Here is a 19,456-nt window from a genome sequence, read left to right as displayed (position 1 = left end):
TTTGGAGGAGATCACACGAATAGGGACTTTTGTTGTCAATGACTGGGATGTGCTTGAAAGGCAGCACGGCATCAATGCCGCGGAAATACTCTCTCAGAATGTCTCTATCAGCAGCTTATTGACGAGGATGAAGGAGAGATTCATAATGGACAGCAAGATAAAGCGGCTAAGAAGTGAGCGCACCTCCCTTTACTGCGAGCTAGAGCTAGAAGGCACCGGTTACATCAGTGAGCAGGAGGACTTCGCACTAATCAAATGGCTCTTCAAGGCGCGAACAGAGCTGATCCAGTTGAACAGATACACGTTCAATCAGCCAGTGAAGCTGTGCTCCCTGTGCAACTGGACGGAAGAAGAGGATGTGATGCATTTCGTCGCCAGATGCCCCATACTACGCGAGATACGGTGCGCTTACTTGAGGAGAGGCTTGCTGTCGAGAGAGGAGCTGAAGAGGTACCTGAATGGCAGTGACTGGAGAGATGTTAGCCGCTACTGTAGGGCTGCTTGGCAGTACAGGTATTCATTGATCCAGGAGTTCAATTTTTAAAGCTTTCTTAAAACGTATCTTCTTTTGTAGTAAGAATAATAATAAAAAAACTTCTCTGCCATATTGTTTAAATGTAATTAATATATAATTGTTAACTTTTTGCAACTGAAAAAAGGGAAAAAATTATCTTTCTCCTCTCCCCCCAGATGGATCTTATCCATGGGGCGAATGCCAGTAATGTAATACTTATATAGAAATATTATTGTTAACAAATTATTGTATATTTGACCATTAAAGGCGATTATTATTATTATTATTAACAATAGTTTTTTTTCAGTTTCTGGATTGATTTTGTGAGGATTAATTGGAATGTAACATTATTTACTCACCAATGTCGAGAACCCAGAGATCGCCAAGTCGACATCCACTCATTCCGCCATAGACGATGAGCTTTGAGTGGCCCTCGCTATCCGTGTAGGCGCAAGCTGTGTGAGACTCTCTTGGTGGAGGTGACGTGCCATATGTCTGCGGAATTTCCCAAGCGGTCGAGTTGTTCTGCTTCAATTCCAGTGTGTACAAGTCATTCAGGTAACTGCAAGACACATACAAACTATAAATAACGGGTGTTTTTTTTAGAGGTATACAAAACATTGATTTGTGTTACTGTTCAAGATGGCGACCGATTTAACCGTTTCTAAGTGATTTATTTTCAGTTGATTGGGTATGAATCATGAATAAACTCACCCTTAAACAATGCTTGCAAATAGTGTTATTTTATTTCGAAAATAACGGTACTATGTGGAATACGTATCGCATACAACATATATTTTATCGTCGACAAAATCGACCATCACAGTAATTATTCCGATTAACCATGGAACGTTTTCGCACCACGTTTACTCTTATTGATAACTCGCATCCTCAGAGACGCTGTACGGTGCGTACAGAAGGAGCTATTGCTACTGTAGAAAGAAGCATTGAGGAAGACTCAAATAAGTCCATCTGCCATCGGAGATTACTAACTTTCTCATTCCTGAATTGATCAAGATGTTGCGCCATCTTGTTGGAACCACAGCTCCTGAACATCATCCATGAACATCATCCATGAACATCATCCATGGACATCATCCAGGAGCTGTGGTTCCAACAAGATGATGCAACATGCCACACAGCTCGTGCCACAATCGATTAATTGAAAGACACGTTTGGTGACCGCCTAATTTCACGTTTGGACCTGTGAATTGGCCTCCATGATCTTGTGATTCAACACCGCTAGACCACTTTTAGTGGGGCTATGTAAAATCATTGGTCCATGCGGATAAGCCACAAATGCTTGACCATTTGGAGGACAACATTCACCATGTTTATTGCTGATGAATGAACACAAATGTTGGAAAAAGTAATAGAAAATTAGATGTCCTGATTGGACTACATCTAACCAGCCGTGGCGGTCATATGCCAGAAATCATATTCAAAAATAGCTCATATATATTTTTGGACAGAACTTTGAACTTTAACTTTCCTCAGTAAGAACATAACCTATTTTTTCGGACATTTTATTATTTATCAAAATTTGGGAACAGGCTATGCCTGTTGTTCTATCCCGATCATATTCATATGATTCGTAAGTTAATTGTATCAACAAATAAATAAATAAAATGTAATGCTACAAGATTATCTTTCGATAAAAAAAATATGTTAATCGAATAATCCATTGTTGTTCTATTGCAATTTAAAGTTCTATACCTCGAAAAAAGACACCCGTTATATCACCAATTGAGGTAGAAGATGTATCACTGATCGTATAAGCTGAATGCTCACACTTCTTTGCATCAGAAAGTAGAAACGTACTTTCACATGAACTAGGTTCAATGTAGTTAGTGAACCTGTAGAAAATTATCTTGACTTAATAATTATTGATAACATTGAAGTATCATTCTATTATTGATTCAATGCTTAAATGAAACACTAGATGACTTGATTATGACTTCTCTCCATCTTTGATTTAGTTTATAAATCTTATAAATTAGATATTTAAGCCGTCTGCACATATATTCAATATGAGTATCCCATTTATATGATCATCCATCATTATACCCAAATATTTTAAGGATTTCACCTTTTCAATACAAGGGCAATCACAATACACATGATTTAACAAAGCGTGAGAATGCATTTGTAAAGACAAGGTTTGTACTGGTTGACCTATTTCAGTAGGAGAAAAAGTCATAAATTTAGTCTTCTTCAGGTTCATGGTGAGTACATGTCTATCAAACCATGATTTTACAATTCTCAAGCCCTCATTTGCATTGTTATATACATCCCCCCATGATACACCAGAAAAAAAAGAGCCATGTCATCAGTCTTCAGTCAGTCTACGGACTTTGTGAAGAACGGACGAATTTTGTTTTGCTCTCGTTATCTCTCAATTTGTGCCTGTCGTCTTCCACTCGTTCAATGTTGTTCTAGTAAATCTAACCTAATTCCGTACTCAAATATAATTTGTTAAAGTGACTATTTCTTCGTTGTAACTACTTCTTCCACTGGTAGACGGTATGAGTGCATGCGGGATTTGCTCCGTAGTCCTTGCTAGGACCGAGAAGGATAAAATCAAATGTGGTCAATGTAAGGACATGTACCATGCTAAGTGTGTAAATCTCACCGCTGTTGAACTGCAACATATCGCTGGTAAGCCGTGGTCGTGTAGTAAATGCCTTAAAATGAAGAGACTTAATCGCTCATTGACAAAAGGTGATATTTCGGTGAGTAATGTCGATTCATTTGATTACACTGATGCTTTCGTGACTGAACCGCTGACTTTGGATGGAGTCAAAGTGTTGATCTCGGACTGTTTGAAAGAGTTTATTGTTCAAATGGACGAAAAAATCTCAAACTCCTTGCTTCCTATTAGTGCTAATCTTGCTAGTAATAATGAGCTCCTGAAAGAATTGCAGAAGACTATCGCTAGTCAGAATGAAACTATCAAGTGTCTCCGTTCCGAAAATGTAGAATTGAAGCATAAAGTGATTAAACTCAGTAGTGAATTTGATGATTTGGAACAATATTCGCATAGAGAATGTATCGAAATACACGGTGTTCCCGAGGCGAGAAATGAAAATTTGCAAAAGCTATTCCAGGATTTAGGGATAGCAATTAAATTTAAAAAGGGCTACGAGGCAGTCAGCTGTTGTCATCGACTGAAAAAGCGCAACAATCAAGCTACACCTGGGATAATAGTAAAGTTCACGAGGAGGGAGGATGCGGAGGACTTAATTCAGTTGAAGAAGGATAAGGGAGTTCTAACTACACACGTGATATTGGTCTGATTGGAGCCAATCACATATTCATCAACGCATCGTTAACGGCAAAGCATAGAGTCCTGTTCGGGAAGGCCAGACAGCTGGTGAAAGCCGCTAAAATCAAATACCTGTGGGTGGATCGAGCTGGAAGAATCAAGGCAAGAGTTGTGGACGGTGGACCTGTATCTGTGATTCAATCGGACGACGATTTGCTGCCCTTTTCTCGATTTGCTGACACTTCGCAATAATTGGTTATTCTAATTGAATAAACTTTAAAATGAACAATCAGTTTGATCTCGTGCTTTGAGTGAACTATTTTGATTGAGTATTCTTGTTATTGTTTATCAGTTTTTTATTTATTTCTTGTTTTTATATTGTGTGCATGCATATTTAATGGGCTGTCTCTATTAATAATTAATATTCTTTCTTTGTTTATGAAAGTTAATATGCAACTGCAGGTGAATGGCTCTAACAATCTGTTTGATGTCATGCATGGAATGAATGTTCTTATTATTATTTATTTGTTTTAAATATCTCATAATAGTATTTATCATGTTTCATTTTTATAGGCTCCCTTTTTATATTATTTCTTTGCTTATGAGAGTTAATATTCTGCTGCAGGTGAATGGTTTAACAATCAGTTTGATTTCATGCATTAATGAATTATTTTGAATGAAAGTTCTCATTATTTATCAGTTTTTATATATCTTATATAATTTACCCTATTTTATGCACATATTTAGTGGGATCCCCTCATTAATTTTTTTCTATGCTTATGAGAGTGAACATGCAGTTGAAGGTAAATGGTTTTAACAATCGGTTTGATTTCGTGCATTGAGTGAATTATTTTGAATGATTATTCTTATTGTTCAGCAGTTTTTATATATCTCGTTATTCATATTATGTACATATTTAGTGGATCTCTTCATTAATTTTCTTCCATGCTAATGAGAGTGAATATGCAGTTGCAGGTGAACGATTTTTATAAATTAGTTTGTTTCGTGCATGGAATGAATTAACACCACTATTATGCACTTGTTGAATAGCTGAACTTGTAATTGCGTACAATCACTATCTCTATCATTTCATTCAGTGTTATCTTGACTGGCTTGTTTTGACTCCTATAAGTTTTCTCTCGTTTCTCGCTTTACAATTTTGTTTATTACTATTGCCTCTTCCTTCATCTTCTGCATTAACAATGAATAATTAAATACTGAAATTTTTGTCTTTTTTATTTTGTTGAATTCTGCATGATTTAAATATTTTTCTATTGAGCGCTAGCTATTTGAGTCACCTGGAATCTTGTTATGCAGTTATTGGTGATAAGTTGATCTTTTTGGGGGATTTTAACTTACCTGAAATTACTAATGATAGGTATTGTTTGGAGCTGGGCTCTCCTTCTGCCAGAAGATTGGCCTCTTTCGTTAACTTTTATGAGCTGGCTCTCTGTAATACAGTTCTTAATTGTAATAATCGTATCTTGGACTTGATCTTCTCCAGCATTGACATTAATGTCGAGTGTTGTGATTATTTCCTGGTTCCAGAGGATGTTCACCATCCATCGCTTGTCAGTACAGTTCAGATGTTGTCCACATTTCCTAATTCCCGTTCAAATTGTATTGAACTGTATGACTTCAGGAAGGCGGACTATCTCATGCTTTATACTCAGTTGAGAGATTGTCATTGGGAACTTATTTAAATTCTTCTGGTGTGGATGAAGCTGTTGATATATTTTACAACTTCATCTATGAGTGCTTTGATAATTGTGTGCCAAAGAGGAGGGTCAGGCCGGGAGGCACTAAATATCCACCATGGTTTAATGCTGAAATAATAGGATTGATGAAAAGGAAGGATAGGTGTGCTAAAAAGATGTTTCTCTTTATACCACTTGGAACAATTTAAAAGCTTGAGAACTCGGGTCAAGCAGTTGATTGCTCGGCAATATAGTAACTATATAACCAGGGTGGAGTCTGGTATCAAAAGTGATGTCAAGAGCTTTTGGGGTTTTGTCAACTCAAGGAGAGCTAATGGCTCTACTCATGAAGGTATGCATTAGGGTGACCAGGTTTTTGGTTTGCATGATTTTCCGGATGGCTTCGCTCAATATTTTTCTTCAGTTTTTTCTGATGACACACACTTGGCTGATGTCGACGATGGCAACATCAATCCTGGAATTAATATCCCTTCCCTTTCAATTGGTTCTATTGACCTGAGTACAATATTGGCAGCAATAGGTAATCTGAGACCTAGTTCTGGCTGTGGCCCTGACAATGTTCCTCCATTTATTGTAAAAGGTTGTGCTGAAATACTGGGTCCTCCCATGAAGTTCATCTTTGTTCTGTCTTCAGTGTTCCCCACCAGATGGAAAATTGGTAAGGTTATTCCCATATTTAAGTCTGGAAGAAGGAATGACATATCCAACTTCCGCCCAATAACTCAATTGTCACCTTTTGCTAAGGTATTTGAGAGAGTGCTTTATGATTGTGTGATTTGTCATATTAGTCCCTTTTTATCTAATAGTCAGCATGGTTTCCTGAGGGGTCGCTCAACCACAACTAACTTGCTTGAGTTCACAGCTGATGTTTCAGAGGCGCTTGATGTTGGGGGTAGAGTGGATGTAGTATACACTGACTTTTCCAAGGCTTTTGATAGAATCAGTCATAAGCGGCTTGTTTGCAAATTATCTAGTTTTGGTTTGGTGCCTCAGCTTGTTAGTTTCTTTTCTGACTACCTGAGTGATCGTCTTAATTATGTTTCTGTCTTGAATTTGAAATCTAGTACTTATGTCAGTTCCTCTGGTGTGCCTCAGGGTAGTAATTTGGGTCCTTTGTTGTTCTTAATGTTTATTGATGACCTACCTGGCTGCCTGTTGCAATCCAATTGTTTGATGTTTGCTGATGACTTGAAGATCTACAGGAGGATTGATTGCCATAATGACTCTGTTCTGCTGCAAAGTGACCTGGATTTTGTCTCGGGGTGGTGCACGGATAACGGCCTCAATCTCAATGTTGGCAAATGTAAATTTATGGTCTTCACTCATAAGCTGAATTATCCTATTTTCAATTATAGAATTAACGGCTTTCAACTCTCTAGAGTCGATAGTTTCAAGGATCTGGGTGTATTGTTTGATTCTTCTCTGAGTTTTGCTCCCCATGTCCATTCTTTGGTTGGTAGGGCTAATAGGATGCTGGGTTTCATCATGAGATCTACGGCTGGGTTTAGAGATGTTGAAGGCTTAATGGCTCTCTTTCCTAGCCTTGTTCGGAGCTTGCTTGAATATTGTGCGGTGGTTTGGGATCCCCATCAGGTGGGTCTGATACATGAGATTGAAATTGTTCAGAATAAATTTTTGAGATTGTTATTTTGTAGAAAACAGAATCGTCCTTGTCCTTTGGGGTTTCCAACTGGTGTGTTGCGCAGCATGTTCGGCTTTGAGACTTTGGCATCCAGACGGAAGGTACTTTCTTGTTTATTCCTCTATGGTCTTGTGAACGGTTCTGTGAGCAGTCCTAATCTGTTGGCAAGGCTGAATTTTAAGGTTCCTGTCTTCAATAATCGTAATTGGCAAGAGTTCTCAATCTGTAGATGTAACACGGTTGGTCATTATTACTCACCAATGAATCATATTCCTCGTATATTCCTCTGCTGTGATGGTCAGGTGGATCTCTTCTCCTTGTCTAAATGGAGCTTCAAGAGAAAAATGTCTCCATTCTTCAATTGAAGAGTAATATAGACCTGTTGTTCTTAATTTACTCTGGTTCACAATGGCCTTTTCTTTGTTCTCTCCATGGTCACCCTTTTTCCACTAACTAACTTTTAATATTTTTTCCACTTCCCTTTTGATCCCTTTTTCTCTAGTTCTTTTATCACTTCTCTTAGAACCATATTTAATACATAGGTTATATGTTGTTATTTTATGTGGTTATGATTGATCTTATTGAATAATCAAAATTCAAATTTTATCATTTACCTTTAACATTGTTCTTTTCTTTCTCAGAGTAGCTATTATACTATTTTTCTTTTCTGTTTTTCACATGTACCATTTTAAACATTCTCTTTTATTACTTTTCTAGTATTTATATATATATCTATTTTTTTGTAATAATTTTTAATAATGTATTCCTGTATGCATGAGTGCGTTTGGGCTGTTATGCCTGTTGCACTCCTAGATTTTTGTAAGAATAAATAAATAAATAAATCAGCAAATGAAATTACTCTGCAGTTAGGTATTTTCAGATTCAAAAGGTCATTAACATAAATCAAAAAGAGCAATGGTGAAAGGAATGTGCCTTGAGGAAGACCAAATACAGAAAGATTTTTCAAACTTGTTTTACCATTAATTGTCAAATATTGAGATCGATCCATTAGATAACTCGCAAACAGATCGTTTGCTATGCCCCTAACTCCACAATTATGTAATTTTTGCAATAGTATTTTGTGTGGTATGGGATCAAATGCCTTTGCAAGGTCTAAAAAACTGATAGTGTTTTATGCTTGAATTTGAAATTGTTATTTATGATGTTAGTTAAGTGGAGAACAGCATCAGTGGTAGACTTACCAGATTGAAACCCATATTGATTACTATGAATGAATTTTTTTTTATCTAGGAAACAAACTAATCTAATTTTGATCAATTTTTCAAATATTTTTGAAAAACTACTTAAAAGACTAGCAAGAACCCGTGCTTCGCAAGGATTTACTTTTAGACTTGACAAAATGAAAACTTGTGCATGTTGATGTTGTGGAACTTTTCCATAATTGAATAGACTTAGAACGTTGTCAAAAATCCACTTTAATTAAATAAAAATTAATATTTTACAGGAGCATGCTTTCGCGTGTGCTCACACATCATCAGCTGTAAGTTACAGTAAAGTTACAGGAAGTAGAAAGATTCCAACTTAAGCTACTTTATCATTCTGACTAATTATCATTCCTATTTTTAATTTATGATTTTAATTTTAATTCTAATTTATATTCTTAATTCTAACAAAATTATTAGAAATTATATGACTTCGGCCTAATTTTTATGAAAATCTTTTTACTTATTATAAAACTAACAAAAAGAAAAGCAAGAGCCACTTGATCATTGTAATCGATTGTTAATTCTAATTTTCTTAATTCCAACAAATTATTTGAAATTACATGAATATTTTCCACTCTGAAATCTTTTTAACTTAGATAACATATTTTACTGCCTTACACCTATTTATTTAGAAACAGTAGAAATTCAAAAAATAGAAAAAGACAGTTCAATAACAAGCCTTAATGATCATATTAACATATTCCCCTGTAATATAAGTAGGTTAGTCCAAGACCATCTAGAATGAACCAAACCAAATCTAGACATGTTGAGAAAAAAAATAGTTTATTGAACATTTAAGGAAAAATAAAATAGACTAGGTTGTTAACCCAATTTCAGTAGTTTTCTAGGATTCTTGATAAGTATTTCCAACAGTGATGATGATATTTCACAATTCCTTCATTTTATTACAAATTTCCACTCTGAAATCTTTTTAACTTAGATAACATATTTTACTGCCTTACACCTATTTATTTTTATTATATATTTTTTTTCATATGAAATATTCATGTAATTTCAAATAAAAAATTTCAAATTGTTGGAATTAAGAAAATTAGAATTAACAATCGATTACAATGATCAAGTGGCTCTTGCTTTTCTTTTTGTTAGTTTTATAATAAGTAAAAAGATTTTCATAAAAATTAGGCCGAAATCATACAATTTCTAATAATTTTGTTAGAATTAAGAATATAAATTAGAATTAAAATTAAAATCATAAATTAAAAATAGGAATGATAATTAGTCAGAATGATCAAGTAGCTCTTGCTTTTGTTTTTGTTAAGTTGGAATCTTTCTACTTCCTGTAACTTTACTGTAACTTACAGCTGATGATGTGTGAGCACACACGAAAGCATGCTCCTGTAAAATATTAATTTTTATTTAATTAAAGTGGATTTTTGACAACGTTCTAAGTCTATTCAATTATGGAAAAGTTCCACAACATCAACATGCACACTACAAACTTAATTCATGAAAATTGTTTGTATTGTACATTGTTCGACGTAAGATAAGCTACATCTTCAAGGTAATCAACGTATTTAGGATTATCATGTTTATGAATGAAAGCGAGACTGTGATAGAAGATTGTCTATTCAATTTTCATTAAATTACTATTATGATGATCATTGGAATTTCTGCCTGTGATTGAGAAAAAGTAATTTTATGAGCCTTGAAATTTGTACCTAGAAAAAGTTGCATTATTACTAGAAATGTTGTTATTTTTACTATTTATTATAGGTACTGTACATTGATTTTTGTGATTATAGAGATCAACTACTTTATTCTGAATCAGTAGGATAAGGATAAATAGGGAAATTGCTGTGAGATGGGATAACATCCATAGTTACATAGCATCAATTTGAAAGCTCTGATAATAATGATTTGAACGGAACTGCGATTCTGGCTTGGTATTGCCTCTTCATGTTCAGTGAGAATAGGAAGCTTCAGAGTAATTCGTTCTCACTATATGTGATAGTATTGGTAATATTTGGTAACATTTGTTAATATTTGAACCGAATGTGCAACAAATTAATCTACTTACAGCTTGAAAATTTTCAACTTATCAGGAGTACAGTGTTATCATATAGTATCTCAGGTAGACCCACCCTTTTATTTTTTTGTTCACGTGATCTGATGATATTCATTCCATTATCAAGTGTTTAAATTATAAAGAGTGATGAAACAAGATAAAACACAAGAAAAGCTATGAAAAGAAATTCTGAATCTTCATTTTTCACAAAATAAGGATAAGATGAAGGAGTCTGACACATAATATATCATGAAACTTCGTTGAAAAACGTAAATATCTGAAACTAGAGTTATCAAATTGTTACCTCTGACTCGTATGGAGAAGGCACACTTCAAATTGATATAATAAATTCTGTGAGCAAACAACAAAATCCCGATTTTTATCATAAGCATGGTTAAATCAAGAAAATAGTAATATTTTTTTAGAGTATCGAAAAGTGAAAATCTATATACAGCGCATGTCAAAACAATAGACAAAATTAATTGTTTCGAGCGCCATAGTGCAAATGAGATGCAATGTAGACAGCAGTATTATTCTGTTTACTATGGTGAAGGGAGTCAGCCGCGTCGACTGATTCCCCTTCCATGGCATCAAATCGAATCGCAAATACATAACAATATACATCAATGGATTTGCAATGAGAGTGGCTACATTAATTATTCGGCTCATTTTTCTTTAAAACTACTTGCTTTGAAGTTAATCGAAGAAAACAAAAAATCAAATTGCAAACCCCCTAAATTTTTACATATATATTATTTTATCAAGAAAACTGTTAATTTTATTGAAAACATGAATATAACTAATATTGTAGTCCATAATGTAAAGAATCGAATGGCATATAATAGAACTGTTTCCGATCAATGGGTACAGAGATAATTGATTTTCCGTGATTACCTGCATTTTTCAACTTTGAGGGGGGGCTAGGGGGGAAAGCTCCAAGGGGATTTCTTAGGACTTTTGGGAGAATGACCCTCTGGGAGGGTTCTATCGATGGTAGAAGATTCAGCTTTTATTTAATTTTCGGATCGAGAAAACCTTTATTGACTGGGCATTACATGATTTTATTCAATTTCTCCGCTGGGAGATCCAATCCTCCTCTGGGAGGGTTCTATCGATGGTAAAAGATTCAGCTTTTATTTAATTTTCGGATCGAAAAAACCTTTATTGACTGGGCATTGCATGATTTTATTCAATTTCTCCGCACAAAAATAATTGACCCCCTAAATAAAGATTAGAGTAGAATATTAATCCAAAAATTATAAATTATAAAATAAAGCAAAATAGGCTAAACTAAAACAAGGAGCATACTCCAGTTTAATTCAATATTAAAAATAAAATAATTCCACAGCTCAAAACCTTTCAAGAGTCATTGAGGCTCACTTAACTTGTAATGAGATACTAGTCCAGGCAACGAATGCTCAAAAAGATGTAGAGGGAAAGTTTGGAACCCAATTTTTGACCTCGCAGTCCTTTTAAGGATAGTGAGGGGGTAAGCATATAAAAAGTCCACACTCAACACTAAAACTGCTATAAAAATTTATGGAAAGCATAAAATGATGAAATAATACATTAAATTGAAGAGAATTGGTTTATTGGTTTATTATACTGTCATGGATAGTGACAAGCACCATATGGACAATAATCATACAATAAAGAGAAAACAACATATTGACACAAAACACAACAATTTTGTACATAATAAAACAATATCGTACATCATAACACAAATAATAAAACAACAAATAGCCTATATCTAAGACCATACAACATTTATAACTAATGCAACGTATTCAATGGTCAAAGATACTTCGCCACTCATAAAAACATTTCTCTAATAGCCAACATTTTAGATTAGTCTTAAAAGAGTTTAGGGTTTGGGCAGCTTTAATATTCGGTGGTAAACAGTTGAACACTTTTTTGCCAATGTAATTTGGGTTGTGCTCATAAAACCCTGTCCTGTGCTGTTCAACTCTGACTAAGCCCCTGTATCTTGTATTGTGTTGATGAACATCCACACCTGTCAGCCAATCATCTTTCATTTTATAAGCAAAGATTGACAGATTGTATAAATAGAGACTAGGAACCGTCAAAATTCTATTATCTTTGAATAGCAATCTACATGAGAAACGGGGTGGCTTCTTAAATATGATTCTTAGGACTCTCTTTTGGGCACAGAAGATAGAGGCAGAGAATCTTGATCCTCCCCACAGTAATATCCCATAAGACAGTAATGACTCATAATATCCATAGTAAGCAGAGATCACTGCCTCATGAACTAAAACCCTCCTGAGCCTGGACATTGCATATGCAGCTGAGCTTAATCTCCTGGAAAGAGATTGAACATGAGAGGACCATGTTAATCCCTGATCCACAGAAACCCCCAAAAAATCCATTGCATCAGAGGGTTGTAACCCTTTTGCCTCAACCTCAAACTCCAACTGATTCACAGGTTGTCTGTGGATTGAGAATTCAATGAAAGTTGTCTTGCCTATATTGACTTCAAGTTTATTTGCAGAACACCACCTTGTAATTTCAGCAAGAACAGCATCACCAATAGCCTGCAATTCATCGACATTATTCGCCGAAACTAAGAAATTTGCATCATCAGCAAATAAGACAGGCCTTCCTGACGGCACATTACAAGGGAAATCGTTCATGAAAACAAGGAACAACAAGGGGCCCAAGATCGATCCCTGCGGTACTCCCTTAGAGAGGGAACGTGGATGTGATTTGAAAATCTGGTCAATCAGCTGCCCCTGAGAAGCCCTCACCTCAACCACCTGACTTCTACCCCTCAAGTAAGATTCTACAAGACTCAGTAGATTGCCTCGGATACCATAATAGTATAGCTTCTCAATCAAAATTTTATGGTCAAGCATATCAAACGCCTTTTTGAGGTCCACAAAGAAGCCCAACACCTTCCGACCCTGATCCAGAGAGGAATAAACTTCACTCACAAACGATTTCAATGCCTCCACTGTTGATTTATTCTGTTGGAAACCAAATTGGCTGCTCGAAAACAAATTGTTGCTCTTAAAATGGTCATGGATTGCATTATAAATTGCTCGCTCCCAGGGCTTGGAGACCGATGACAGATTGGCTATCGGCCTATAATTACCAACCTGGCTTTTGGATCCTTTCTTGAATATTGGCTTGACCCTGGCTACCTTGAAGCAGGATGGAAAAATGCCCACATCACTAGAGAGATTGAACAAATGAGTCAAAGGTTCACTCACCTCATAGAGAAACTCCTTGAAAATTTTACATGGTATCTCATCCAGGCCACTTGACATCTTATTCTTCAGCTTAGAAACAATGGCTATCAAATCGTCCTCCAAAATTCTAGGGATCCCAGAGACAATTTCATTTCCCGAATTGGCATTCACCAACAATTCATAAAAATTCACTACATCAGTACTAGCAACATCACTCATACCACCCGCAAAGTAGTCATTGAATGCATTTGCAATAACAGTGGGTGAGTTCAGAGGGAGCCCATCTACAACAATTGGGAGATGAGAAGTTGTAGTCCTGCGAGCTGCCTCTTTTTTTATCAAGTCCCAAATGACTTTTGACTTGTTATTTGCGTCACAAATGAGTCGCTTTGAGAAGCCAGCCTTGAGTGACTGAATGAGGGTTCTAATCTTCCATGAGACAAGTTTAAACAAAATTCTAAGAGACTCGCCCCGAGGATAGGTCCTAATGAATAACTCCAAATCCCTCTTCATATCACAGAGACTCTTTAATTCAGGATTCAACCAAGCTAGCCTCCTTGTATGATTTTTTGCTCTCACCCTCACCAATGGAAAAGCACAGATGACGCATCAATATACTTACTTATGAAGTAGTCCATCCTTTCATCAAAGGAACCATGATCAGCATAAAGAGGGCCCCAGTCACATTCAAGGAGGAAGTTAGAGAACCTGTACTTATTTCTTGAGGAAAAGGATCTCCTCAAAACAAAATCACTATGTTGCATAGATCCCTCCCCCATAGAGATCACAAATTCCTGAGCTAAATGATCCGACAAGGAGAGACCAATGACCTTTGCAGAGACTGAGTCAACACATTCCATAGTGATAAAACCATTATCCAATAGTGATGATGAATTAGACGCTAAACGAGTTGGCTCAGTAATGAGACCTCGCAAGCCATGAGAGTTGAAGACAGACAATACCTCCTGTCCCGGAATAGAGTCACCCAAAAAATCCACATTAAAATCGCCAACAACAAGTATTCTCTCAAATCTTCCAAAAGTCGAGGTTAAAAGATGATCTAGATTGGTCACGAAAGTTGCTATATCACTCCCAGGTGGCCTGTAAACACACACAACCAAGAAACACTCATTGAAAATTAATGCCGAAGCCTCAAAGTCAGTTTCACATACTCCTGGCAGAGAGTACTCTGATACTAGAATTCCTTCTCTGGCATAGATAGCAACGCCTCCACCCCTCCTTGTCGTCCTATTGAAACAGTAGACAAGAATAAAATTCTCAATACCCACTGTCTCATTCCCATTCAACCAAGTCTCACTTAAACACAACAAATCTACTCTTTTGATCACATTATCGTCTTGAAGTTTTTCGATATGAATGGCCAGTTCGTCATTCTTGTTTCTTAAGCTACGTATATTATAGTGCAGTATGTTTAAAGTTTTCTCATTCCGGGGAGGTGCTTGATTAAGAGCTCTAGTTCTTGCCTCAGCCAGACAATCAATTAAAATGGGTTGTGAAGCTCTTTCCCTTCTTCTAAAAAATTTTATGTCTATTGGAAGTGACAACTGGTATTATGAAGCAGACCACTGACCACTAAGCTGCCCAATTGGAACTTTGATTTAGCCACACTGATAAGATGCTCCATTTTGTCTCCCAATTCATCAGGTGTATTAGATCTCCATACATCATTTATACCTACATGAAACAACACAACATCATATATATATTCAAAATCGGAGAGCTTTTTTGTCATTGAATCTATATTGATTCCAGAGTATGATCTGAAAGAAGACCCTTTCATTGATTTTCCCCATTTGAATTGAATGCTCTACAACTCACTGTCTTTTGAATACTCCTATAGTCCAGTCAATGAGTCAATGAAAGATTATTAGAGGGAAAGTTTTGGAACACAATTTTTTACCCCGTAGCTCTTCTTTTAAGGATAGTAAGGGAGTAATCATAATAAAAGTCCTCACTCCTACCCCCTGTGTAAAAAATGAATTTTTTCGATGCATTTTCTTCTTGAGTAATGAGCCCTGAAAGTGCAAAAAGTTGGAAGAATAACTGTCTTTTTAAAGATTTAACACTTTTAAAAGTGAATATCTCAAAAACTAACAAGATATCACAAAACTGTAACTGTACAATACTTGTAGGAAATTTACCTAGCTTCATTTTTACTCAGTTAGCCATGTCGCTGAAATGCATTGTTTCCCAGTTACATGTGTGTCAGCCAGAATTGAAAAAAACTGGTGTGGTACATTCACAAAACTTTCCTTGCTCATTGATCTATAAGCCTCATTCTTAAAAGAGGATAATTTCGGGGAATAACATTATGCCGATTGGCGGCTAAATAATTAAAACTATGATTATACTATTGTTATTGTTTTCAGAGTACATTTTCCTTTGTTTGAATTATGAAATTTGAGGATTTTTTAAAAGTTGTCAAAACATCTGTTCTACAAATAAAAATAAAATCGACATGTGTTCTTTTGAATAAACTACCTCACGCACGAGAAGGAGGTTACAAAGTAAATTTCTCAGGGAAGGGGTGGACCCCCTGTTAGTTTCCCAGGGAGGAGACTCATGCCAGTTAATAGAGCTGATAAATAACTATACAGGGTATGAATTTGAAAAAAATCGGTCGTCATTTTTGAGAAAATCGTGATAGAAATTTAACAAAATTCATTCTTTTCAGGAATATTACGGAACTCCTGCAATTTTCCCAGAAATGAGACTCATGTCAGTTGATAGGGCTTATAAATAGCTATCTAGGGTATAAATTTGAAGAAAATCGTTAGAGCCGTTTTCGAGAAAACCGTAAAAAATATGTTTTTTTAGCCATTATCCGCCATTTTGAATTGAATTTTATTGAATTTCTTATTGTCGGATCCTCATGGTATAAGGACCTTAAGTTTAAAATTTCAAGTCAATCGGTTAATTAGGAACGGAGTTATCATGTTCAAAGACACACACACACACACGCACACACACACATAGACCAACACCCAAAAATCATGTTTTTGGACTCAGGGGACCTTGAAACGTATAGAAAACATAAAATTATGGTACCTTAAATTTTTACTTTCCTTGCCCTACTACCATAGGTAAGGAAAGTATTGCTTTCTAAAAAAAATTAAGGTACCCCAATTTCAAGTTTTCTATACGTTTCAAGGTCCCCTGAGTCCAAAAACATGATTTTTGGGTGTTGGTCTGTGTGTGTGTATGTCTGTGAACACGATAACTCCATTCCTAATTAACCGATTGACTTGAAATTTTAAACTTAAGGTCCTTATACCATGAGGATCCGAAAATAATAAATTCAATAAAATTCAATTCAAAATGGCGGGAAAAATGGTGGATAATGACTAAAAAACCAAGTTTTTCACGGTTTTCTCGAAAACGGCTTTAACGATTTTCTTCAAATTAATACCCTAGATAGCTATTTATAATCCCTATCAACTGACATGAGTCTCATTTCTGGGAAAATTGCAGGAGTTTCGTAATATTTTTGAGAAAAATGCCGGATAATCACTAAAAAACGAGGGTTTTCACGGTTTTCTCGAAAACAGCTCTAACAATTTTCTTCAAATTTATACCATGGATAGCTATTTATAAGCCCTATCAACTGACATAAGTCTCATTTCTAGGAAAATTGCAGGAGCTCCGTAATATTCTTGAGAAAAATGGCGGATGATTACTACAAAACCATTTTTTTCACGATTTTCTCAAAACTGACTTGACCGATTTTTTTCAGATTCATACCCTGTATATCAGCTCTATTAACTAGCATGAGTCTCCTCCCTGAGAAACTAACAGGGGGTCCACCCCATCCTTGAGAAATTTACTTTGTAACCTCCTTCTCGTACTTGAGGTAGGTGGGTAGAGCAGTTTATTCAAAAGAACACACGTCGATATTTTATTTGTAGAACAGCTGTTTTGACAACTTTTAGAAAATCCTCAAATTTCATTATTCAAACAAAGGAAAATGAATAAGGTCCCTATACCATGAGGATCCCGTAATAAAAAATTCAATAAAATTCAATTCAAGATGGCGGAAAAAATGGCGAATAATTAATTACTAAAAAAGCATGTTTTTCACGATTTTCTCAAAAATGACCTGACCGTTTTTTTCCAAATTCATACTCTGTATAGTAGTTATTTACCAGCTCTATCAATTGGCATGAGTCTTTTTCCTGAGAAACTAATGGGGGGGTCCACCCCATCCTTGAGAAATGGACTTTGTAACCTCCTTCTCGTGCATGAGGCAGGTAGAGCAGTTTATGAAAAGAACACATAGGCTAGTCGACATATTTCATCTGTAGAACAGCTGTTTTATTTATTTATTTATTCATTTTCTTTACATACAAAGGCTCACAGAGATCCATAAAGAGCCTTAATTACACAATTAATGAGATTTCACAACTTTTAAAAAAAATCATCGAATTTCACAATTTACACAAAGAAAAAATTACTCTGAAAACAATAATTATATATAATGATCTTACTTCGCACATATTACTTGAAATGAATAATTGACGAAAGATTTTCATTTACTTTAGAAAATCGATTTTAATGTCAATTATAATATAAACCTCAATAAATCTTTAACTGTACAAATATGAACATTCAATCATTCTCTCATCAGCTCTGCTATTAGTTTGATAAACAACATTAGTAAATTATTAACAAGTCATATGGTTCATATGATTAGAAAGAAGAAGCGTGAATGTAGAGCAACCAGCTTCTTACATCTCCCCCCCTTGAACGAGAAACTTCCTCGAAGGTGTCAATTTGCTTGAGTGACAGATGATTGGTTCACTCCCATTGATTCCGCAGGCCACTTCATACATTGAGTTTGATATTCTTCTTATAATGGGGAACGGTTCACTTCTAACTTCATCTAATTTATTTCTATTCAACTTGTTCCCTTTTTCTATATACACTAGTTCTTTTTCCTTGAAACCATATATTCTTCTGTTCTTATCACATCTCAGTTTGTTCCGTTTGTGGTTTAAATTGGAATTTTTTATTGCTTCTTCTCTGTCTATTTGTAAGTTTCGTTTTTTCCTCAGTTGTGATGGTATTATTTCCAAATCCTCTCCCAATAGCAGATATCTTGGTGTAAATTTAGTAGTGCTATGGATTGTCTTGTTGTATTCTGATGTGCAACTTTCCGCTATTTTCGACCACGTCTGCGTTCTTCCTTCTGGACTATTCACTTTGCATCTAATACGATTCACAAATGTCTGGTTTAGCCGCTCATTAAGACCATTTGATTGTGGGCAATCTACCGATGTGAACACCATTGTAACACCTTTTTCGAGTAGGTAATCTCTAAACTTTTTTGATTTGATAGACGCATATTGATCAGCTAATAGGATCTTGACAGAATGGTTTTGTTAGATAGGATCTAGCAAACGAATGTATTCTTTAGTAGTTTGACCGCTAGAGCTTGAAGTGAATGCATATCTAGAGAAGTGATCGACCAATATGTGTAGGTATCGTTTTGTTGAGTTGTTTCCACCAAACCCTCCAACAGTATCTATCGACATGATCTCATACGGTTCACTAGCTGGACCCAATTGTGAAAGTAATCCTATTGAGCGACCTCTTCTTGTTTTATTCTTCTTACATATATGACACGAATCACGAATCACCATTTCATTCATGTTGGAAAAGTAGTAATGTGGACGTATGTGTAATAGTGTGTGGTGAGTTCCGATATGTCCTAGTTGAAAATGAATTTTCTCAATCAATTCTTTACCCTTTTCTTGAGAAAGGAAGATTCTTTTGTTTCCTTTCATACATTTGTAGAATATTTCCTCTTTATATTCAACATTCCTATTATTC

At 35.5% G+C, this 19,456-nt stretch overlaps 1 protein-coding gene across 1 annotated transcript in view; it reads right to left on the bottom strand.

The window, feature by feature from the left end:
- LOC111045840 (host cell factor 1) overlaps positions 1 to 19,456 on the bottom strand; it is a 143,696-nt gene that overhangs the window by 100,616 nt on the left and 23,624 nt on the right. Inside the window, exon 4 of the mRNA XM_039441522.1 lies at positions 874 to 1,076. Coding sequence (XP_039297456.1) covers positions 874 to 1,076 — 203 coding nt within the window. The remainder of the gene's footprint in view (positions 1 to 873; positions 1,077 to 19,456) is intronic.

Source organism: Nilaparvata lugens, chromosome X (assembly GCF_014356525.2).
Source record: "Nilaparvata lugens isolate BPH chromosome X, ASM1435652v1, whole genome shotgun sequence".
In the NCBI taxonomy this organism is placed as follows: Eukaryota; Metazoa; Arthropoda; class Insecta; order Hemiptera; family Delphacidae; genus Nilaparvata; species Nilaparvata lugens.
Note: the sequence above shows the minus strand (reverse complement) of the source record. Positions and strands in the feature narration are given on the sequence as shown.